The 23,919-nt window shown below is 46.6% G+C and overlaps 1 protein-coding gene across 1 annotated transcript in view; it reads right to left on the minus strand.

Moving 5' to 3' along the window:
- Positions 1-23,919, minus strand: part of ATP6V0D1 (ATPase H+ transporting V0 subunit d1) — a 33,774-nt gene that overhangs the window by 3,287 nt on the left and 6,568 nt on the right. The window contains exons 2-5 of the mRNA XM_064722928.1: positions 21,039-21,210; positions 7,054-7,232; positions 4,061-4,140; positions 168-245 (exon numbers count right to left, since the gene is read on the minus strand). Coding sequence (XP_064578998.1) covers positions 168-245; positions 4,061-4,140; positions 7,054-7,232; positions 21,039-21,210 — 509 coding nt within the window. The remainder of the gene's footprint in view (positions 1-167; positions 246-4,060; positions 4,141-7,053; positions 7,233-21,038; positions 21,211-23,919) is intronic.

Below are 23,919 nucleotides of genomic sequence, written 5' to 3' on the forward strand. Positions count from 1 at the left end.
ATGCTCAGGCAGTATTCCCCAAGGATCCCAGTGAGCAGGTGAAGCAGGCATGGGGATGCTGAGCACAAACTGCAGAATGTTTAACAACTGGCAGACAAGCTGGGCCTGAGCAGGGAGTGATGACCCTCACAGTAACACCATCCAGCTATGGAAGGTTCCAGACCTACCTCCAGGATTGGGCACATGGCATCTGCGGTGGTCCCTCCCAGTGTCTTGCAGAACTTGTAGAAGGACTCCAGGTAAGCCTGGAAGAGAGAGGGGAGATCAGCATTCTTCTACACAGCTTCATCTACTCCCCCACAGGGCCCTTCAGCAGAGGACAGACAGCAAGCAGACTTTGCTCTCTTGCTCCCAGACACTCTGTAACACAGCACAGGCACTCTGGCCCCATATGAACTTGCCCACACAAGGACTGTGCTTTCCCCAGGAGCCAGAGACATGAAGGGTTGTGGTTGGGTTTGTTCAAGTGACTGCATGAGCTTACTGTGGGCAAGATCCCCAGGCAGCAAGGTTAAAGCCTATTTTTCCTCCTTTGAGTCGCCTAACTCATTTTACTGAAGTCTCACGTGGTTTCCTGACCCTGCTCTGGCCTCCACAAACGTGCCAAGCCACACAACCATAGCTGCAAGACCTACACTCAGAAAGTAGCGCTGTGTAAGCAGAGTCCAGAGATGAGACAGGACATCTGTGAAAGAAACCAGCCATTCTCTCTAATTCTCTTTTCACACTGCGGCCACTTGGTCTCTATCCCAAGTGAAGCACTGCACAAATCATACAGCCAGGCACAGCTACGCTGCCTCCAGGAAATCCTTAGTGGAGATGTTCTGTAATCCATCTGGAAGATGACTCTGTCTCCCAGGGGGAGCCTAAGAAGGCTGTGGATGGCTAAAAGTATCGTTCAGCAAAAATGTTCTCAGAAGAAGTGATCGAGTATTAAAACACCTCCCCAAGCAGAGAGCTGCAAGCAGAATCTTCAAAGGGATGGAATAAAAGGATGCTGAGACACCACAAATCTTTGCTTTATCACAACAACTCTAGGACTTAAGATGGACCAAGAATGTACAAGTTGGCTACCCTCAGCCTCTGCACCAGGAAAGCACCTGGATTACCGTGTTCTGTAAATATTTGTTACCACACAGTGCAAGAGGACAATGCTGGGTGAGCATCACTCATCAAAGAAAGCCTCTCCAGCACTTGCCACTGCTCAGGTGGAGGAGAGCACAGAGCAACAGTTGCAGAGTTACCACAGGAACAAGGACATGGATAATGGATGCCCTTTGAGGCTGACAGGAAAGGGAACGTGGCGAAGAGATTCAGTCACTACCTCTGCCCTTATCAGAGCTCATGCACAAACCTAAGGCTTTAGAAGCAAATACAGGTGAACCCCAACATCCAGCAGCGTATGGAAATCCAATATCCATAAAACACAGAAACAGTCTGTAAACAGCTACGCTGGGTGCCCTTCCTGGGTGACAGCAACTGGAAGAAAAACTCCAATATCCTGAAGCCCTTACCCCAGGAACAGAGGTGTCTTTGCCTTTAATAATCCTCAATGGGTCTTCCCTTTCATGAACCCACCCCCTCTGCCTCCTGCCAGTCTCACCTGTCCTCAAATCTAGTCTGAAGACAGGCCTGTGGCCTGTCCATCCACAATGATTTTTCCAACATCACCTGTGGATACTACCCTCCTCTGCCAGGTGAGGAACCCTAGGCTTTTCCTGCAGTTTTCTGTACAGAATCATCATACCCAAGCTTCTAAATGTGTCTGCCTTAGCATCATCTCCTGTTTTGCTGCTCATACTCTGAGATGAGTGGAATGAGATAGCGTCCAGGTCAAGCACACTTTACAGATGGATTCAGTAGCACAGTGATACTCATACAGTTCTTTTCTACTGTTAGGAATATGTTACCTTGCATAGAGACAATTGCTTAGGTCAATCATTAGCCAAGATTCCAGTTAGTAGTAGGAAGGAACAAGGAGACCCTCACTATACAAGCAGAGTTAGGGTTCCCTCCTGGCCTCTCCCATGCACCACTCCACATTTACCCACACTGATTTGCCTGCTTTATTTTATTGTCCAGTTGCAAAGCTCCTTCAACTGGTTCCTACAAGAAAGTCACCAGCAAAGGCCAACAGTCAGCTGGCTTCACTTCAACAAGAGATGGAACAAAGGGAGTAAGCACTGAAGATAACAAGGCCAGCAATAAAGATAACAATGCCAGCACACTTCCATTGCAAGGCTTGGCTGCTGACTGCACTCTACACTAAGCACTGACCATTTTTAACCTCTGTTCCCCATTTTAATCATATTTCCATTTGAGAACCTTCATTGGTAACAAGACGCCTTTGTAATAGCCTTCCTCCTATGAATCCTGCTCAAACCTTCTGTCAACACACTCACAGATTTCTTAAAAGCCTCCAGTATGTCTGGGAGATAGCACTTCCCCTTCCCATGCCAACTCCACACGAACGCAGGCATCTGTCCCAGGCCTGTTGTGCTTTTCAGAGCAACTCTCTGCAGATTTCAGACCTGATTTTAGTTCCCTCATTTGCATTGTATTATACATTTTCCAGTCCCTGGGGAGAGAGGTAGCTTCAAGTAGTCTGTAGGCAGCAATTACCTTTTCCACTCCATCTCTGTGATTTGTTACGGACAGAGCCCCTGAATTCCCCAGGGGCTGCTCTTTAGCAAGAACCAGTGCCAGCACACACTGAGGCATTACAGGCACCTACATTTCCATTTGTGGGTAGGAAGAGCAGACTACAAAGCAGTATTGAGCCTCAAAAAGGATATGGGAAAGGACATGACAGCTGGAATCCAAAGGGATACATCCCACCTCCCTCCCAGCCATTTTTCCCTGTGCCCACTCTGCTGCCTGCCTTCCCCCTCCTGCTTCACATTGAGACCCGTGCCCTGCAAGGCTCTGGTGTTTATGCACACAGGTGTCCCTCCCTGTTACAGCAAAGACCAGTACATGCCAGAGGCCACAGGCAGCTGGGCATGACTGCTGACACGCCGCTCCTTTTCCCTCCCTTTGCCTCCTTCCCTTCACGCCTGACCTGCTCTCTGCCTCTCCAAACAGGCCATAGCTTTCTTGGGAAGAAGAGGTCACACTGACTGCAGGCTGGACATGACCAGCCAAAACAAGATTGACAGATAAAATCTGCATCCCACCCCTGATCCAGAGAGCAGAGATGGAGCGATAGCCACAGCCTGCACATAAACACACACTTCAACACTGCCAGCTAAAACCAGACAGAGCCTGCAGAGATGACAGTCAGGACAAGGAGATCCTTAGCCCCCTCCACATCTCTCTGCCAATACTCTCCCCAGCTTGCATCCTTCACACTGCTCTACCAAGAACATCTAACCCTAATCACAGCCACAGAAGGCTTGAGCAGACAGTGGGAAGGTCTTTGGGAAGGGCTCAAGACAAGGAGCGAAGCCGATGGGAGTCCTTCAACCAAGTTTAAGTTTAGTCACTGTGAATGCAGTTAACTGCACCTCTGAACCCATGTGGTAAGGGAGCAGACTTCTCCTGCCTGCCTAGGGCATGAGTAAATTCAAAGACACAACCTCTGCAAAATCTCTTGTACAGACTCCTGAGAAAATCCCCTCTGCCTAGCTCTGGTGCCCTGACTCAGCAGAGCTGTGTGATCAGATGTCAGGCCCCTCCAGGAGTGTTATCTTTACTTTCCAATGGATGCAAGGAGGTTTTGGCCATGTTTAATCACCACACCAGGAATAAATAGGGAAGTTTACATCTCCTTCCTGTCTCAGGAAGGAGAGGGCACTAGGACAAGAGGCAATAGGCAGAAACTGATGCACAGAACTTCCACCTGAATATGAGGAAGAATCTTTTTACTGTGTGGATGACCATGCACTGGAACTGTTTGCCCAGCAAGGGTGTGGAGCCTCGCTTACTAGAGATATTCCAGAACCATCTGGACACAATCCTGTGCTCTGGGATAGCCCTACTTGAGCAGGGATGTTGAACCAGATGACCCACTGTGGCCCTTTCCAATCAAACCCATTCTGCAACTCTGTGACTCATTTACCTTATACAGCGTGTTTCGAATTATTTCAATATTCATTTCATCCAGGTCCTGTTCAGATATGCAGTCTTGGAAGAAAGCAGCTGAAACAGAGCCAGAGACAGAGTTAGCATTGCCCTAACCAGAGCCATGCTCAGCATTTTCCAGACTCCTCAACAATACCAGGCAGAAGCACATCCTGTGTTGAGCTTGTCCCTCCTAGGCCTGGCCCTTATCTTCAGCAGCCAAATTGTCATGACTCAAAACCTCAGGCTCCACCATGGTTCCTTAGGCCATAATAATTTTTGGGGTTCTCATATGAAAATCTTTCCTTACCCCTTAGTCCCATGGTTTTGTTAATAGCCTATTCCCAGCAGAAATTCTCAGCTCTAGCCCCTAGCCTCAGTGATAGAGAAGCCTGTATTTAAACATAAGCAGTCCCCAAACTGATCCCAGATGCAGGCACTTGGAGGTGACAAGGCAGCTTTGAACTGCCTGCTACAGCATTGCAGGAGTGCTTAAGCACCTGTGAGACAGCAGCCAGTGAAACACAAGGAGCTGATGCTTCTCCCTCCTACAATATCTTAGTGAGGATTAAGGTATGATGATGCCATAGCTCGTATTGCCCATGACACTGGTCATGGCTGGAGTCAGGAGTTGTTTCTCCTGGTCAAGTCTATCAGTCTCATTTTCCACTTCTTCCAAGGGCTTTTATTTCTCTAGCTGAAAGTTAGTAACAGGAGACAGAATAAATTACTAGGACTTGGTAGGATGCTCAGCCCTACATACTTTGCCAGAGTATCCCTGGGAGGGAGTTGGAGAAGCTGTTGCCACCTAAAGAACACAGATTTCAGATCAAACAGGTGCTGCAAGCTGCAGATCTAGAATCTTGTATTTCTCCAGTGTAAATGCAAACGAGTGGTACAATAAAACCCATTGACAGGACTTCCTGACTTCAACTCTCACTCAGTAACCAACTTTGCTGAATTTGCTACAAAGAGAAATCTGATCTGTCTCAGCTTACACAGTGCAGCTGTGGGTAACAGACACCACAGCCGTGCTGAGAACTGACCAGTGCTCTGCTCTGTGCAACAAACCAGCTGCAATGCACTGGTCACACCTCTGGCCTGCACCGCTTTTATAGCATGAGCTGCTTGGAAGGACAGCAGCCACAGTGTGGGTCTGGAGGGTCCTGAACAGAGGTTAACCTCTGCAGAAGTTTCTTTGCAGCACCAGAGCACAGTGCCACGTGTCCGGGGGAACGCTGCTCCCCATGGTTGGCAAAAATGCAAACAGAGTGTGCCAGGACTGGTTTTTACTGCAGGATGTGCTGGCCAGCCTGGAGAGCTAAGCAGTGGCTACTTCAGAGTAGCTGAGGAATGAGTACACAGCTATTTCAGTTCTTGGCCCTCCAATATCCCAAATTAAGCTTACAGCCCTGTTAACCTATGAAAGCCATTTGGGGTTAGGCATTCCCACCAAGCCACGTAGCTACTCAAGCCCTTTTAGGAGATAGAGCTGCTGTTTCTTTGCGTGTGGTCACTGGAAAGAGTGCAAGTTAAACAACTGAAGCCTGCGTGCCTGCTTGTTTAGGCAACACAGCTACTCCCCATGTTCCCGTGCTGAAGAAATGCCACACTGGTTGGTACACAGCCCCAAGGGCATGGCCAGGGCAAAGGTCTGGAGAAGCTAGCCCAGGCAGGGCTGGAGCAGGCAAAACCAACTCATGGACAAGTACATGAAAGCAAGAGGCAAAGACCCTCAATTGCCAGCCATGTTGTCCAGAAGCACCTCAACACTGACACGGGGCATTTTCACTCCATATTCTGCTGGAAGCTTTAAGGTCTCTGAGAGATAATATCTCTGAAATACTCTGTTCTATTTTCTTACCAAAATGGGAAGGTTCCCACTTACTTGTGAGGAGGATTTTCTTCCCACACATCATCCCCACAGTGGGCTCAACTCTGCTGCATGCAGAGCCTCAGTTCTCCTGCTCTGTTGTTGCCCTGCCTTGCAACCCAGATCTCCTGAAGCAGGTTCTCCCATCTTTACTGGGCACAAGTCATTTTTCCATGATGACTGCTTCATTTGCCCCATTATAACAGAGCATTTACAAAAGCACTTTCAGTTCCAAAGCCAACTATTTCTATCAAAGACAGCATGATGACTTAGAGTGTTTTCTTCTTTCTAGCAACCCCAAAAGAATGACTAATCACTGACTCAGGCATACATCATTACGTTTTTGCCCACAGATGCTAAACTAGAAAGTCACCTGTGACTACCTCCCCTACTACTGCAAAGACTTCCATATTTTCTCCAGAACCACTTCCTACACCTTTTATCTTTAAAGAGCAGATCTATCTGACTAGCTTTTCATGAGATACTTGGTTTTAGCATTATGTGCCTCCTAAACAAGCCTGTAGACCTGAGACAATGTACCTCAGTTCAGGATGCTGGTACACAATGAGTTTTAAATAGCTTTTGGAGATTTCTTTGTTTTGCTGTCATTGTTTGGGTTTGTTTTTTATTTATATAAAGGGCTTTTATTCAACTACTGCTAATTTTAGTAGTCCCAGAACAAGACTGGGCATGCGCAGATCTCTGTAATTATCTATAAAAACTGCATACAAGAAATTACCCAGTGGTCCAACTAAAAGTGCTAGAAATCAAGTGATTCATTCCAGCAGAAGACCCAATAGCCCTTCACTAAGGAGCCTTAAGGCCTGGCTCACAAAAACCAAACTGTCTAGCACCTTGCCCTACCACTGTGATGGCCTGGACACTGATTGAAGGGCACAGAGAGGCAGCTGTCCTCCAGAGGAAAAGATGGCAAAGACAGATATAAACCAGAACTCAAGCCCAGCCACCAAAGCAGTACTGCCACAGCTGTGCATTACCCACCACTTTGTCTTCCTGGAGCACAACTTAGGCTTAGCTGGAGATAGTCAGACTGGGGGAGAAAGGGACATCTGTTCCACCATGGACAGCTGGGAGGTATTTTGAACAGCTCCACTCACCCAGGGGAGTGTCCACCAAGATTGCATTGTAAAGCTCTGCAGGTGTCTGAGCAATGTTCACAGCTTCCATCTGCTCAAAACTTCCCAGAGGATGGCATTTGGGCACCAGCTCGGAGATGGAACGCTGGTGCAGAGTCCCGGTGATCAGCAGAATGACATTGTCAATCATGTAGCTGTACCTGGAGGAATGAAAGAGGGAGACTGAAACAATACACACAGTATGGAACCCAGCAACAGGCACACATCATCTCCTCGTGAACATCTCCAGAAAGATGCACACTTCCCACAAAGAAGTACTAAGGCACCTCCTTAGCATCTGTTTGTCATGCCAGTCAAGGAGAAGGCAGTCAGGCACAATCCCAGGCTGTGATTTGTGCCACAGCTGAACCACACCATCTGGGTACCACCTACCACTGAAGAGCATTAGACTGGAACTCACTTCTGGAGGTCTCTGGCCCCATACCCTGCTCTGAGCATGGCCAGCTCTAACTGCTCAGGCAAAAAGACTTTTGAATGTTCATATGAACTTTGAATTACTTGCAAGGATGTGTTTATCACAACCTCCCTGGGGCTCTGCTTCAACATCCTTGCAATGAAACTTGCAATGAAAAGGCTTTCCCTAACATTCCCCCATGGTCATTTGTCTACTGTCTCTCATTCTAACCCCACACACCTCCAAGAGGAGCCTGGCTCCAGTTTCAGTGCCAGCAACACTGCTCCATCTTGCCAAGTGAAAGGAGGAAGGGTCACATTTCTGCCGCCTCAATCCATTCCAACAACAACAGGACTGGCAGCTTTGGCACAACCTTCACTCACACCCTCAAGAAACTACACACAAGGTTTTTCACACCTTACACCAAAAGCTACAAACTTCTTCGCATTAGCCCAAGTTATGACACCCCAAACCAAGTTCTCCACTTATGTTGTTCAGGATTAGCAGACTCAGTCTTTGGCACTGCAGCAATGGGACATTCAATCTGGAATCACAGTACCTGGCATAAGTTCCACCAACACAAGCTCTCTGTAGCCCTCCTCTCCAATATGTCTATTTTCCTCCTGCACTGAGGAGCTGAGAACTGGGCACAGCATGCCAGGTGAGGCCTCCCATGAGCAGAGGAGAAAGAACACCTCCCAGTACTCCCAGTCCAGCCAGAGAAGAGAGACACAGCTAGCCTGAAGACTGGGAACACATGAAAGGCTGGTAGCCTTCACCAAGTAGAAGGTTCAAGCAAGGGATCGAGGCATCACACAAACAGCAAGTGTCCCCAGCAAGAACAGCAGTGATAGTCTAGGCATCTCCACCACCAGCTAAGCCACAAGCCAACCAAGCTGAGAACTTGATAAACATCAAATGAGATGAGGGGTTTTTTTTAGTCAGCAGAAGTTGTTTTTGCACATATCCCTGAGGAGCACAGGGAAGAGGCACAGATGCTCAAGAGCAGGGTATGTGGCATTTTACACTCCCTTGATCTCACTCCTAGAACTCTAAAAAATTAGATGATGGAAAAGACCTGAAGAAGCTCCTTGGCAGGAGCTGCTTCAAAACAAATGAGATCAGGCCTGAACTAGAATGGGAAAAGGAGCTATGCACATCTGGAGCTGAAGAGAGTCAGGCTTCCCACAGGTACTTGAGTACTGAAGAAAGGGAACTTAAGGCCAGCATCCTGGGACAGAGGTGAAGACAGGCATGGCAAGGCTCTGGTGATGTTTGACAGACACACACTGGGATGCTGCTGGGCTTTGCATTTCCAAGCTAACAAAGAGCACAGTGCAGACCTGCTTCCCTTTAACCACATCAAAGGCAGGTAAGCAGAGCCAGTTCAAGGCAGATTTTGCTAGTTTTTATTAGATGGGCTGATTGCCTCTCAAATATGCTCAAAGGGCACGTCCATGAAAACATCAAATCCACACCTTAGTTCCTCAAACAGGCACTGCTTTTTACTCTCCACACTGCAAGGCTGAGTAAAACACCTCCTGGCCCTGATTTCTGCAGAGAGCCCTTCTGTTTTCACAGCCTGCCTTTCCTGGTTCAATCTAGAACCAGGGCAATCAGCACAAGCTTCATGTACTAGGAAACCTCCTTTTGCCCTTTAATCTGCAAGGTCATTATCTTCCCTCCTGTTTGTACAGCTCTCACCATGGAGATGACTGCAATCTCCAGGACAGCAAGAAGGGCCTGTTTATGAGAACTGAGGTAAGTCTCCTGCAGTAAGCAGCTGGTTCCTGGTAAATAAAAGCATCTGCACCCTAACACAGATGCTTCTCCATGAGGTGCACCAGAACGAGGATACAGAAGATCATTTCCCAGCTCCACCACCTGCCCTCAACACACAAGTTTCCTTAGTGCAACACAGCAGCTTTAAGGAAAGACCATGGCCAGCACTTCTCTCAACAAAGCAAGGCAACAATACACAACCAGACCAAATTTGTTATTTTAACTCAGCCTACAGTGAAGGAATAGGTAAGGAAATACAGTCAGGTATGGCAGCACACCTCCCTCCTATGGCCTGTTTACTACAGATACCACTCTCCACAACATATTTGCAAGGAGCCTGGCCAACACCAACTGTACAAAAGGAACTGAGGAGAAGTGTCTGGAGCCCTACTGCCCTCAGGTCTTCAGAGCAGCTCACTGGAGTCCCACCAAGCTCATTCATGCCTTCCCAGTCTAGCTCAGCACAAAAACCACAGCCAGGTTTTGGGAAAGCTGCCAAAATCTGAGTCTCTTCACACATGGAAGCTCCTGCTTTTGGACTGATGGTCTCAGGAAAGACAATCCAGCTGGCTTCCAGTGCCAGACAGCAAAGCATGGCCATCCCTGTTTAATTTGTACCCCTTAACTTGACTGTTTCCTCATCCTTCAGGGAGGTCTGGGAAATGCACAGTCCATAGCCCAAATGCCAAGGAAGCACTAACTGTTTCCAAGATTACTTCATCTCCTTAAATCTTGCTATCAAAGGATTCATCCCTGTAGGAAGAGTCAATCTGTGTGAGACAGAAGGGGAATTCTCTTTCAATTCAAATTTCCCTCCTGAAACCATTTCAAACCTTCACAACAACAATGCAAATATGGCAGGACAAAGGTCTTCCTGTACCTGTTAAGGCCAGGCAGACACCAGCAGCACTACCTAATCCTTCACAATATTTACTTCATTTACAACATTTACTTCAAGCAAGGCCAAACCATCCTCATTCACATTCAGTCCCTGCTTCACCCCAATAAAACCAGTCACAGCTTGGCCACTCATGGCTACAGGACAAGTCTTCCAGTGCCAGGGCAGCTGGAAAAGCCTCTTCTCATCTCTGGAAGGGGCAACAGTCACATTGCTGGGTCAGGTTTCAACAAGGCCCCATCTGCCTCCATCACCAAAGCTGTCCCAAGACCACAGCAGAGGTCCTGGCTATGCTGGCATTTCCTCCCAGGCCCAAAGAAGTAGATTAAGTACAGCAGCAGCGTTTCTAAGAACCTTCAACTACTTGTGTAATAGAGCAACTTTTGTTGTCGTCTTCCTCATCTCCTATAAAGTTCTGACCAGTTACAAATGTTTCAGCTTTCATGGTTAATGCCTGCTCTGAGCCCTCCGAGAGCATTTTAACCTTCTCTAGCTCTCAGTGCAGCTAATAAGAGGACCATGTTCTGGACACATAAGAAAACAGAAGTAGTTTGTCACTTGCAACAGCATGAAGCCTTACTTCAGCCCACTTGGATGGCCTCTGCACAGCAAAACTCTCTTGCACACAAAGGGGTTTTACCTGCTTTGAGCTGCCTTCTGCTCACCTGGGGACACGAGCACAAAACCAGCCAGAGTTTGACATGCACAGTTACACCAGGCATAACTCTTCCTGTCACTCACTGAGCAGAGGTGTCACATATTCCAGAAACTCACATTCACAGAAATACAATTTTAGTCAATACTGAGAAGTGTTAGCAACATCTCACAGGAGAGTACAATTTCTTATTAAGGGACCAAAAAAATCAGCAAACATAGAAATATCCTCAACATCACCCACAACAGGGCAGAGACAATGATTTACAGCTTCCTGAAGTCTGAGACAACTGGAGCCACTATCTTAGCTCCTCCAGCAATTCCCACTGCAGAACAATGTACATTGGGTGACACTCAGATAACAAGAACAAAGTCAGGCTAGGATATGCCTAGAGAAGCCAAAAGAGAGGCACTGGTGGGGGAAACCTTCCTTCCAGCAGCAGCAGGCCAGAGTCCATTCTCACTGCTGGTTTTGGGAGGTATGGTCTCAGGCAGGCACAGCAGAGAACCCTCACAGAGAAGAGGGGAGAGCCAGCCCCCAGGAGCTAAATCCTGACAGTCACCCATGGGTAGCTATGGAGCAGAATCAAGCAGGAGTAGAACACAAGTACTTTGACAATGTATGTTTTCTCCTTCTGGCATCACTTAAGTACAGACACTGATAAATGAGATATGCAAGAAAGACTTCAGTGGCCCACTGAATATTTGGAAAAGTTGTTTTAGCATGGGAGCACATGAAATGCATGAGCACTCATCATATGGGGCATTTATAATTTGGCCTCAAGGCACTCAGGCACAGCCCTGCAAGGCAGTGACCCCAAAACAGTTACAGCTTCTCCCTCCTCCACTTACTTATCTAATCTAATCATAAAGAATCATTGTCCTACAGCAGATAGGTTGGTCTTTTATTGCCTTCTGTTCCAGGATACTAAAAAAACCGTTAACAATACTGCAAGTAGTCACAAAGCATGACTAATGATGGAATATTGCATGACCTGAGATTCTCAGGGATCCTCCAAAAGTAAAGCCAAAACTGTAGCTCCAACAGCTGCTCTGCAAGGGATCATGAGGACAGCCCACAGACAGCAGTGGGCCAATGCAGAGGTGCATAGCAGGGGTTTTGTCAGGATGGGTTAAGATATTGCCTTGCTAAGGCAGCTTCAGTGCTTTCCAAAACCAGCATTAGACATTAACTCAGACTACTGTGAGCAAGGCCAAAGTTCCTATGTGACTGCATTGGGCAGTTACTCAGATTACTATAGAAGCATGAATTTATTTTGGGATGAAAAAGGAAAATTTCCAGTGGGATCAGAGTAGTGCTCTGAACTCGGCATGAATTCCAGAGACAGCTTTAAAGGATAATGAAGTTGTTTTGACTATAGTCACTTTAGCATCTACTGTTTCCTCTTGCAGCTCATTCAGTTCACACACTCAGGGGGTGTTGGGAGAAGTAACTTAGGGAAAAACTTTCAGGCTGTTTTGCTGCTGCTTCCTCGGGTTTGTGCATAAATACACAGATCCATCCATATCCCACTGGATACTGTGTTGGTACACAGAGCCACTTGTCACACCTCTCACAAGCTCCAAATGTTAAGCAGCCACAGGGGAAAGCAACACACAGACTTCAAAGCCCAAAAGAGCAGTGGCTGACACTAAGAATAGTGTCAACAGCTGAGATGTTTGTATCTGTGGGGTCAGCTTAAGATCATTAGTAAATAACTGCACAGATGTCCTGATCTGGAAAGGAGAGGAATGTTGCACATCAGGAAGATCTCAGTGTCTCACTGAGACTTGTTTGAGTAACAGACAATGGATGTGAACAGAGTCAAATCCTTTAATCAGTTTTTCAGCTCATATTAGAACAGGTCAGATCAGCAGCCGTTCAACCTCTCATCTGCAGCTGAAGCTCAGACAGCCCAGGGAACAGCAAGAGCAGATGCAATGTGATGATCTCTGCTCAGTGTCCTTGCTGCTCTCTTCCTACCTTTGCACACTGTCCTTCCTAGAGTCACACCAATACAAACCATACCCAAGTGCTACACTCATGAACCTGCCAGAGAGAAAGCTGAGAATTTCATGGTTGCCACCACAAACCAAGGGCCCTCAGCCAGGAAGTGGGTGCTCTGCTAAACTTAGATCAACAAGACCATTTGAGAGCAAAGAGTTATAACTTCACAGTGCTACAGAGCCTGTGGCAGCCTTTCAAAACCAAGTATCCAGGAATGTTCTCAGCATTAATCTAAATTTAGCTGTATCTCCACATGATTTTCACCATCCTCTAGTCTAGGTCTCTAGGGATACTGACCTCAGTTTTCCACTGGTATCATCTGTTAACTTACATGCAGTGATACAGTGTTGGCTGCATTAAAGACTAATGAGAAAAAAGCTGCAAGAAATACTTTTAATTTTAAGGCTTTGTGAATTTGACTCAGTGTTCCCGATCTGTAAAAACCCCTTGAAACATCAGGGAATGTTTTGAGCACCTTGCAGCCTGGTGCAAGAATCTCTGGTTACCTAAACTTGATGTCTCCAAGTTTGAGAAACACAAGGCTGATATGCAAAGCTGAGCCCTGGCACTCTGTGCCATGTTGAACAGACTTGAGCCCTAATTAAATTTTAAATATTGACCAAAAATATGTAATCATGCTGCTTTCCCAAGGACCAGCTGCAGAAGTCAAACTTGCATAAAGTTTTTCTTATCTTACCTATAAAGCACAAACCCCACAACATTTCATGGATATAAAATAAGAGGAAAGGCTGCACTGTTCACATTATCCCCAAACTGTCTCTAGTAGCTAAGAAACCTGAATGAGTTTAGAGGGCTAAAAGCCTTTACTTGCTCCTCAGTGAATGTGTGGTCTGACCAATGTGCAGAACATCTCTGTGCATACAGACCTGCTGCCAGCAGAAGCCAAGAAAATTCATCATCCCACCTGACATGCAGTAAACCACAGGAGGCAGACACAAGATTTAGCTCAGCCTCTAAATATCATGGTACTTATTCAAAGCTCCACACAAGTGTTTGCTAGATTTCAAACCAGCTTACAGAATGGACCTGGGAGAGAGGACCAGGACCCAGGATACCCCCAGGAAGCCTTCAGAAGCAGTGCTCTTGGCCTTCAGACCTTTTCTGGCTGAACTTGCCAGTCTAGAGTACTGGGTGAGGCAAATCAATGGAAAGGTAAAAGGAAAACAAAAGCTGCTAAGGTCAAGCATGAGAGACCTTGGGAATGGTTTCAGTAGAAGAATGAAGCATGTTAGATGTAAACAGAATTGCTTAGTGAGTGCACACTCAGCTGAAGGCACTGCACATGGGTTTTCTTCTGGAAAAGCTGCAGTCACACAATTGATTTGAGCACCATTGATAACCTCCTCATACACACTCCCTTCCCTTCTTGCTTTATGCCTCTAACAGACATTCTCCTCAGCCTGTTGAGGAAAAGACTGCAAGAAGGAGCATGGGGGAAGTACAAGGACTGTTCCTGCAAACTGCAGACTCACCAGAGAAACTCAGCTTTAAACAAAGCCCAAGAAGATACAGAAGTCCACACACTGCCTGTGGATGACACCACATGAGCTTGGACAGGGATGATATCCAGGGGCAATAAATTCTCACCTAATCACCCAGAGCCTGCATGCTAGAGCCCTTTCTCAGACCCTGCAGAGTTTCACTAAGTCTTGCCTTAGTGACACACAGGCTGAAATCTGGAGTTCATTACTCACTTTTTGAGCATCTTTACTGCCACCAGTAACATTTTGTTAGCTTTTCTGATCACTACCACTGCTCACTGTTTGCCAGGCACTGTGGTAACACACTGTGAAGAACAGTAGCAGAATAGTTAGGTTGTTCCCATTCAAATCCACTGGCCAAATGAAAAGTTTTTCAGACATCAGGAAAAAAAAAAAAAAAAGGCAGCATTTTAATGTAATATACAGTGAAACACACCTTTCAAAGATTCCCTTTCTAATGAGGGCACCTGAAGTCACACCATGACCCCACAGTCACCACCATGCAACCCAGTCCATCATCACAGACATTGGTTCTGGGAAACCAGCATGAGATCAGCATCCTTTGGGAATGCAGGTGAGCAGATGCAGCTCTGATGCCACCATCCAGAGGACACAAATCTCTGATCATTTCCAGACCATTAGCTATGCCCTCTAATTTTGAATATTGCATAATCCCTCCAAGAACTTGGCTTATCAGTTCAACTTTGCACTCCCTGCAAACACGGAAGCTGTTTGTCAGAAACCTGTGCTGCTTTGCCAAAACAATCTCTGCCAGAAAAGGCTCTTAAACCTTTTATTGCAGAATCCCCAGCCACTACAGTAATTTTTGCTTCCTAACCTCACTGCCACCAAGGAACCTGACTGAAATAGTATAATGTAATTTTAAACGCAGCAGCATTAGGAAAGATCCTTCAGATTGTTGGACTTGTCTCAATGAACTACACCTAAAGCATTTGAAGGGTTTTTTCCTTCTGCAGGAAAGGATTTCAAAAGGATGCAGTCATATTTTGTAACCTCCACAGTTATGCCAGGATGCAAACTCCAGTACATTCAGAATGAAGACAGACAACTTCCTACTCCAGAGAAGATTAGCGCTCTTCAGCTTAAGTAGCAATTGAAAAATTTGGCTCCAGAAAAACCACTGCTGCAAAATTCAAATTGAATTCAAAGTTGTGCAGCAGAAACTAGATCTATTCAGTGCAGGGGGGAGGCAGAGCAGGACTGGGTCAGGGAGAAGGTAACAGAGGGAAGTGTCAGTGAAGAAAAGGCACACACAAGGGGAAAAGGTACATGCAGCCTCATCAAAAACACATCTTGTGACCACAAAAACATACTGAAAGCCAAGTTCCCAGCTGCATCCTCGGGGCAAAAAAAGAACCTGGTTCCCAGCCCTCGCAGGCTGGTAAGATAAAGATAAAAGGTGACCTAGTCTGTCCTCTAGATGACAGGCCTGATCACACATTTGGAAGATGTATTTACACCCAGCTTGCCCCCAGCCCTCACTCCCACGGCACACTCAGTGCCCACAGCTGCCAGCAGCTCCCCCACTGAAGACAAGACCAAACCCTTCCCTGCCCATCAGTTTGCTGAGGGCTCAAGGGGCCCAACAGCTGCCAGGGCCTTGACAGTGGTGTGCTGCAAAGCCAGACTTCCCAGAGCAGGGAACAGACTGCTGAAGAAATGGGGAGGGGAAAAAAACCCAAAACAAACCCCAAACAAAAAAACCCACACACAACAAAAACCAAACAAACCAACCCAAAAAACCCACTAAACCCTTTTCCCTGCCACTGGGAAAAGATTAAAACTGACAATCTGAACAGGCTACATCAGGCTGGAGTCAGGATTCTTTATCATTATGTTGCTCCTATCTAAACCATATTCAGGAACACTGGAAGTAAGGAGAGACAGGCCATGGAACCGTGTCAGGCTAACACAAAGAACAAAGCCTGTACAGAAAGGCAAGGCAGCACATCACTAAGAAGAACCTAAAACCCATTTCCATCCCACAAGTCAATATGTGCTTGTTGAATTCAGGAAGTGGCTTTTGCTGCTTCAAGAACACTTAATACCTGTTTGTTGCTGCCCTACAGAACATCACTGCATTCCCCCAGCTGAACAGTCCATTGTTTGTGTTGGAGCAGAGATGTTAACAGACAATTTGTGCCTATCACTCAGAACCTACTGTGGCTGGCTGAAAGACATGGGGAAGCACCAGCAGACTTCCAGCAGGGAGCTGCGTGGCAAGATGCAGAGCTAGCAGGTGTGTTATGGAGACTGCAGCAGCTCAGCAAGCTGAGCTTTCAGCTTGCAGTGGCAGAGGCTGCCAGCTACAGCCACCACTTGAAAAAACAAATTGAGGAAGTTGGCTAATTTCCCTTATTTTGGTACTAAGAACACAACACTTGCCACAGAAGAGTTCCTGGAGAGAACCAGAGCCAGGAAAGAGTCAGTGTGGTGCCAGGAGAGGAGCACAACAGGACAAAAAAAAAAAAAAAAAAAATCAGTGTCAGCAAGTGACTTGGGGAACAAAGACCTTACTTTGGGGTGGCTGCCTAGCCGCGTTCTGGGGTCAGTTTTGTTCCTGTGCTTTTAAACACTGTCCTTTCTCCTGTACCCGGACAGAGGTTAACTCCTGCCCATCTCCGCAGGTGAACATGCTCACCCAGGCTGGCTGCGCACCTGGGGCCAGGAAGGACGGGGCTGGAGTGCCACCTTCCGGCGAGCAGCCGGCAGCGCGGCCTCCCCTCCCTGAGCCGGGCACGGAGCGCGCACCCGCTGCCCCAGAGCCCCCGCACCGCCCCCATTGCTGCCTCCTTGCCTGGCCTCCTTATGGCAGGGGCTGCTTCAAAGAGACGAGTGAAATGACACGGTACCATTCCACCTGGGACAAGCGGCATGGCTCCTGGCAGGTTGGTGCTGGGGCCAGAGGAGACAAGGACACAGCAGCTCCCACAGTCAGACAAGTCCCCAGAACTCAGCAATGTGTCAGGTCAGAGCATCCTCAAAAAACAAGCACAACAGTCACCCGATGATCCACTCAAAACCACCTCAAAGGTTCAGCAGGACATTCAGGAAGGAGAAAGCTTGACTGTTTTTCAAGTGCTTGATCCAGCTCCTGGCATCAGCCCTGCACAGCATGGCCACTACCAATGAGTGTTAAGAGGCCCCAGTGGGCCCATCCTGTGTGAGGTTATCCAGGAGTCCTGAGAAGGTAAGTACATGCAAAGGCATCCAAGCAGCCATGAGCTTCAAAGCTGAACTGGACACGCTACAAAACATTTCCTTCCAATTTGAGCCAGACACACCTCCTACAATCCCACTCAATTTAAAAAATCTCTGTTTACAACTCAGAAGAGGTCTCAGTGAACTCAAGCTTTCCAGCCCTGCTCAAACTTTCCACATCTTTCTGCTATTTTTCATTTCACTTCAGCCTGGATACTATTAGCACACAGATACATCCAGTTGAGTACAATTTCTTCTTCTCACCACCTGGTGCCTCAATTGCCTTGAGCTGTCTACCAGGAGCAGTCCTTATCATTTCCTGCTCAAGTCTCATTAACTACCCTGAAAGAATGGAGTGGGAAACAGTCATGTTCAAAAGGAAAGATAAATCATCCCCTACGTATGTGTGTGCACCCAGAATGAAAAATCAAGAGGCAAAGTGTCCCCCAGGCAGGCAGGATGACACAGTACCTCTGGGTGCACAAGCACAAAACCCCCAGCACTGCCAGCAGCCTTTGGCTGAACATTTTTACAGTGCTGCCTCCATACATGCCTGAGCTAGATGAAAACCACTGGCACAAGTATGTGCTACCAGCTCCAAAGAGAGCTGTTCTCCACTCCAGCTATTTGGGACACACATGGGAAGTTTTACACTGTCAGCAGACAAAACCTCTGGAATTTCTGTCCCCTGCCCCAAACCAAGGGACAGTTTCAGGGAACACAGTCTGAAAGGCAGCCTGAGGAGTCACAGCCTAAGAAGCCTCTTTTCTACTAGGCCAGTCACCAAAATACTAGGTTTATCAAGAGAAGATACTAAGACCCACTGGGCAAAAGCAGCACCCTCTCCAAACTCCTTGTGGTTCACTGGATCTTGTTTTAACCTGTCTGTAGAGTCATTACAAGTTATTAGAGTTTCTGATACCCTGACAGTGACTCCCACCTTGGACCAGTCAAAGCTGGTAACACCTTCTCTACTTCAACAATATTCCACTGGTGTGCTGAGTGCAGACCCAGAGGAGACCCCTCCATCAGTGGTGCAGCAGAACCACAACAAAACCCAACTGAACACTTGACCTCCTTGCACAAAAGACTCTACAGAGTGCAGACATTCCATATGGAAAAACAACCTTCTCCTGCTTCACCTTTTGCCTTCCTCTAGGCAGCACTGCAGACAATGGCATTAAAGCAAATCTTGTGGGTAAAAAGGAAAATAAGAGATAAGAGTGAAGACAACTTGAGGAAGGAACATTCTGTGCTGAACAGAAACAATATATTCAAAAAGAGATTATGCAGCAGCAAGAGACAGAGGTATCTGCACAGAATCATGTTTTGCTGTAGAGAACTCATCAAAATCGGAATGACAGGAGCAGAACAAGATCAAAGTTAAATCTAGTTGAGGGCAGAACACCAGTTTTAAAAAGTGATTCCAAAAGCTGGTAAGAATCAGCCTTTCTGATTACACAAGATGTCTGAAGTCTTCTGCAAAACACAAGATGGATGTAGACACTGGATAAAGATCAACAGGACTGAAGCTAAGAGGAACTGGATTTCCCTGGCCACCCATAGCCTCCCTAACAGGGCAGGCAGTGTAACCAAGGCAGGCACGGTCTGAGACCATTCAGCTCACGTTTGCCCCACACTGGCACTGGTTATTAAAGTGAGACTTTAAAACTTTGCTGTTGCCTAAAAATCTGCAAGATACTGCTGTGCTGCCCAAACCATTGCCTTTAAACAGGTATGACAGAAGCATTAGTGATTATTATCATAATTCCATGGGGACATTTTCATAATCCTGTAACACAGCAAAGGAAAAGCAGCAGTGGAGGACCACCCACCTAATATTGCCAAGCTCAAACAGCACTGATGTCTTGACAGAAAATTCAAGATGGGCAAAGAGGTGTTTTAAGAGTTAACTTAAGTTTGAGAGAATAGAAGAGATTGCTTCATACAGCTAAGATGATGAATTAGAAATTGCTTCATACATTGGAAACACTGCTGCAAAATGGGAGCTAAGTAATGTTTTGCTCCATGTTTAGGTCCAAACATAAAAACTCCAGAAATTTTACTGACAAGCTTTTAAGTAAAAACTATTTCTTAGAAAACAGGAAAGGCTTAGGAGACAGCTTTAACACACTGACACAGAAAATAATAGATATGAGCCACTGGGTTAGGAAGTGAGACAGCAGTAGCACCCAGACAGAAAGGAGTGAACACAAAGGCAGGTGGCAGAGAGACAGGTGTTTACTCAATATTTGCAAATGCAGGAGATGCCACAGATAGATGAAAATTTAAAATTTTTCCATTAACCACAAAGATCTTTCTACATCAGCCTGCATCATTCAAAAACTTGTAGCTGGTAAGCAGGATAACAGACAACTGCCAAAAATGCATGATTAAATATCACTTGCCAGAGCCCTTGTGATGAGCCCAGGCTCACTGTACCAGAGGTGATACATTAACTATCCCACTTGAGAATAGAGTATGATGATCTTCTCACAAATGCAAGTTAAAGTCACATTCTACTGAACCAGAAACTCACTTCTGTCCTCGAGGCATCTCCTTGGTGGTTAGAGGAGACCACTGGCTGTATAGTTTGCAAGCTAAACTAGAGCTTACAGGAATATAGACTAAGGAAGGAAAAAAGTCAATTTTACTTCCATGTTTCAGATGCAAGCTAGAACAACTAGCATCCCTCTGCCACAATTCCATTTTGTTACTGAACAAACCAGAGCAGCACACTGGGAAGCAGAGGGTTGTACAAAACCTCTGGGAGAAGATACCTCGAGACTGCTGGGCTATTTCAAGCTTTTCACATCAGCTGTGGAAGCCCCATGTGTTTCCACCAACTGACAGAGACGTGCTGAGGCTGCTGCAGCCCTCTGTTTCCCTGCTGCTCATTTCAGGTCCTGCCTTCCCCTAGTGCTGGCATTTGCTGGATCCCACTGAGCTGTCCAAGAAAAACAAACCAGTCAAAGGTCAACCCCAAAAGGGAAAAGTTGTTCAATTTCTGGCCAGCTCAACTCCCTGAACCAGTCTGTGTGGGGCCAGAGCCCCTGGGGTGGGACAGCAGAATCACATCAGCCCTGATGAAGGCTGTCAGTGGCTCAGAACTAGCATCACTCCTGTAATGCACACACATGGCATACCTATGTTTTGCAGCAAGACCACAGTTTTAAAAAACCAAGAACATTTAACAAAAGGGACAAAGATAAATGGTACCTCTAAGAGACTGAATCAGTGCTGCAATGGAAGGCAGCCAAGCAGCTGTACCAATGGAGCACAGGCTCCCTGGGAACAGAAGCCTTTAATATCAGAGATACAATGCTGCTGCTTTGAGACCTCCAGATACAATCACACCCATTTCATTCAAGAAGCTGCACAAAACACAACAGGCACAGGGCTGAGAGTAGAAAGGTGGTCTGAGAGCTCTCAAGTCTGGAAGAACAGCAGGATTTCAAATGCTGCTCATGAGCAGCTGGTACTCACGTGATGAAGTCCAGAAAACTTGCCAGGGGCTCGTAGGCGTGGTTCCTCATGTGCCGGAACTCCACCACCATCTTCTCCTTCAGCTTGTCGTCAATGACGGACACGGTGAGCGGGGACGCCTCGTTGGCCAGGAAGTTCCCATAGTCTGTGCTCTGCAGGTGCAGCTTCAAGTCTGAAAACAAAAGAAAAATTCCATTCTAGAGGGTTTTAGGCTGGGTTTGGGGTTTTTATTTAGTATAGCCAAGAAAGGTGCTGCTCAGCACTTCTCAGGCACTCTCTTCTCTGAAAGATCACCTAGACAAATCCCCATGTGTTAGGTCATATATTTGTTCTCAGTTTTAGCATGGACAACCTAAATGCAGGAAAAGATCAATGTTTCACCACATCAGCCTTGCCTCATCTTAAAGGCAAATCTGTGACACCATCTGTGTAACTGAGCACACACACTGGTGCCAGCTGCTCACTCTGCTAGGTCAAGGTGGAAGCTTACTGATTTTCTAGGAGGTACTTGCTAGAAATCCAGGGGGAGAAAAAAAACAAATAACTTAAGCACTCCATCTAGCCAAAAGGGCTCTGGGTGCAGGCTCCTCACAGCAAGTCTCCCCAGAGTGATGTGCAGACATTTGTAAAGTTTTCAAAACATAAAAGACAGAAACAGCAACTTAGAAATTATAAACCATCTTGGTCTTACATTATCAAAGCAGCCCAGCTAATTGTGCTGATAAATAGAATTCAGGCATTAATAGGTAGAGAGGGGCTAGTGAAGATGAAGGCCATTTAAATCCACCTCACAGGGCAGGCAATCCCTGCCCAGGATGGAAGAACATGCTCAGAAGTCTTCCCTTTCTCCAGTTCCAAGCAGAGGAAACCTTTGTTTCCTCTCTTACCCCTGCTTGCAGGTCAGGTGCCCAAGCAAGCTGCAGTCCTGGCCAGCAAGCAACCACAACATGCTGAGTTCTGTCAAGATAAAAGCACTGTTTGAGCCAAAAGCATTTAAGTGTCTCTGTGGAAAAACTGAATCCAGAATAAGGAACGTCACACAATCCTGCTCCTCAAAGCTCTGCTAGCTGCATTGGTACACAATGTTCATCTCCCTTCAGCTTCACCTCAGAGGGCCAGTTAGGCAAGCAAGCATCCTCCCAGGGATTCAAGACCTTTGTGGGGTAAAGAGAGGAGCTGGAAGAGTTGAGTCAAACCAGATGTGAACTCACCATCCAGAGAAAACAAAAGAAGACATTTCTCCCTGATTTTTCTGAAGCAGCATTACTGAGGCTGCCTTTCACTTCCACTGAGCCACACAAGTCCTCAGCATTATGGCACAAGCATGCACAGCACTGAGGTCAGAGCAAGCACTCAGCCTGCTTTGAGGAGTTTGACCTTTTGACATTACACCCAGCCATGGAGAGCTGGAGAGCTCCTCCTCAGGCTCAACCTGAGCTTGTACAGCTTGATACTGTTCTCAGCCCAAGGGATCAGGGGTCAAACAGCTTCCAAGCCAACTGACTCTTCTGGGTATTTCCAAGGAGTTCTAGTAAAACTGGTTTTGACCCAGCACTCCATAGTTACAAAGATGTTCCCACTGCTCAGTGTTACAGAAAACAGCTGGAGTTTATAGGGAAGGAAAATAAAGGCCAGAGACTTAAATACCACTCAGTTTGTCAGGTGCTCAAGGCCAGGTTGGATGGGGCTTGGAGCAATCTGGTACAGTGGAAGGTGTCCCTGCCCATGGAAGGTTTGGAACAAGATGGTCTTTAAGGTCCCTTCAACCCAAACCATTCAATAATTCTATGAATCCTGAACTACTTCTAATGAGTTTTTGTCCCACTTTTTAAAGCTCTTGAATGATGAACATTGGAGTCTGAGTGGAAAATAGGTTTCTGACAGATCAGGACTTTACTGGTTTGCTTTTAGCAGAAACTGGAGAAAACATGGAACAAAATTGATCAATTAATATGTTCAATGAATATGAGAGAAAAGGTCCTGGTAAGAGTATTATACCCATAAGGTCAGATTGCAAGGGAAGGCACAGGGAACTGCAGTAGTTGCATTCATATACCTCCTACTTGCAGTTCCCAGTAGTTGTGCAGAGCTCTAATGGAAGCTAAGTCTGCCCAAAAAGGCATGTGATGTTGTTTTGCAGCATCCAGGACTTTGGAGAGGAAGCAGCTATGGCATATCCTCCCAGATCTGCCTTCAGTAGGGAAGCTGCCAAAGCTTGTTTCCTCAAGTCCAACACCATTGGTTTGTTTTGTTGTCATCACAACCTGAAACTCTGCTTTTGAGGTTGCAAGCAGCTCCTTTGCTATCATGTCACTAGATGCTACAGACTCGGTGACACAAAAAGGAGTTTGCTGTACTTCCAGGAAGTAGAGCTGCACTGCATCTAGACCAGAGGCACACAGGCTGCATGTTGTGCCTTGCAGGCTCTCCAACAGCTCTGAGCAAGCTCCCATGAGCTGCTTGGCCGGAACATTTTGCCCTGCTCCACGAAGGGGTTGTGCCCCCAACTCCACAGCACAAGAGCCAGCACATTATGTTGCAACTGGAATAAGGGCCATGTTTATATAACACTTGGAATTCATTTTTACAAGGAAGGCCAGCCACAAACTGCAGAACTAAACTTTTCTGAATCCTTTAGCATCCAAGCAGACAAAATGGAACATATTTTCCAAAAATTGGACCGGATTTATGAACCCTGACTCAGTGCATCCCACGGTGTATCAGTGCTTTACACTAGCCTGTCCTCCTCCAGCTGCTGGGCTAGTCACCAAGCTTCAGCCAAGAGGGTTTGGGAGCTTTTAATAGGACTATTCACATGTCAAGCTTCTCAGATGAGAGCAAACGAATCCCGTGGTTTCACAAACCTGCTGCCAGAAGAGCT

Source organism: Zonotrichia leucophrys, chromosome 11 (assembly GCF_028769735.1).
Source record: "Zonotrichia leucophrys gambelii isolate GWCS_2022_RI chromosome 11, RI_Zleu_2.0, whole genome shotgun sequence".
In the NCBI taxonomy this organism is placed as follows: Eukaryota; Metazoa; Chordata; class Aves; order Passeriformes; family Passerellidae; genus Zonotrichia; species Zonotrichia leucophrys.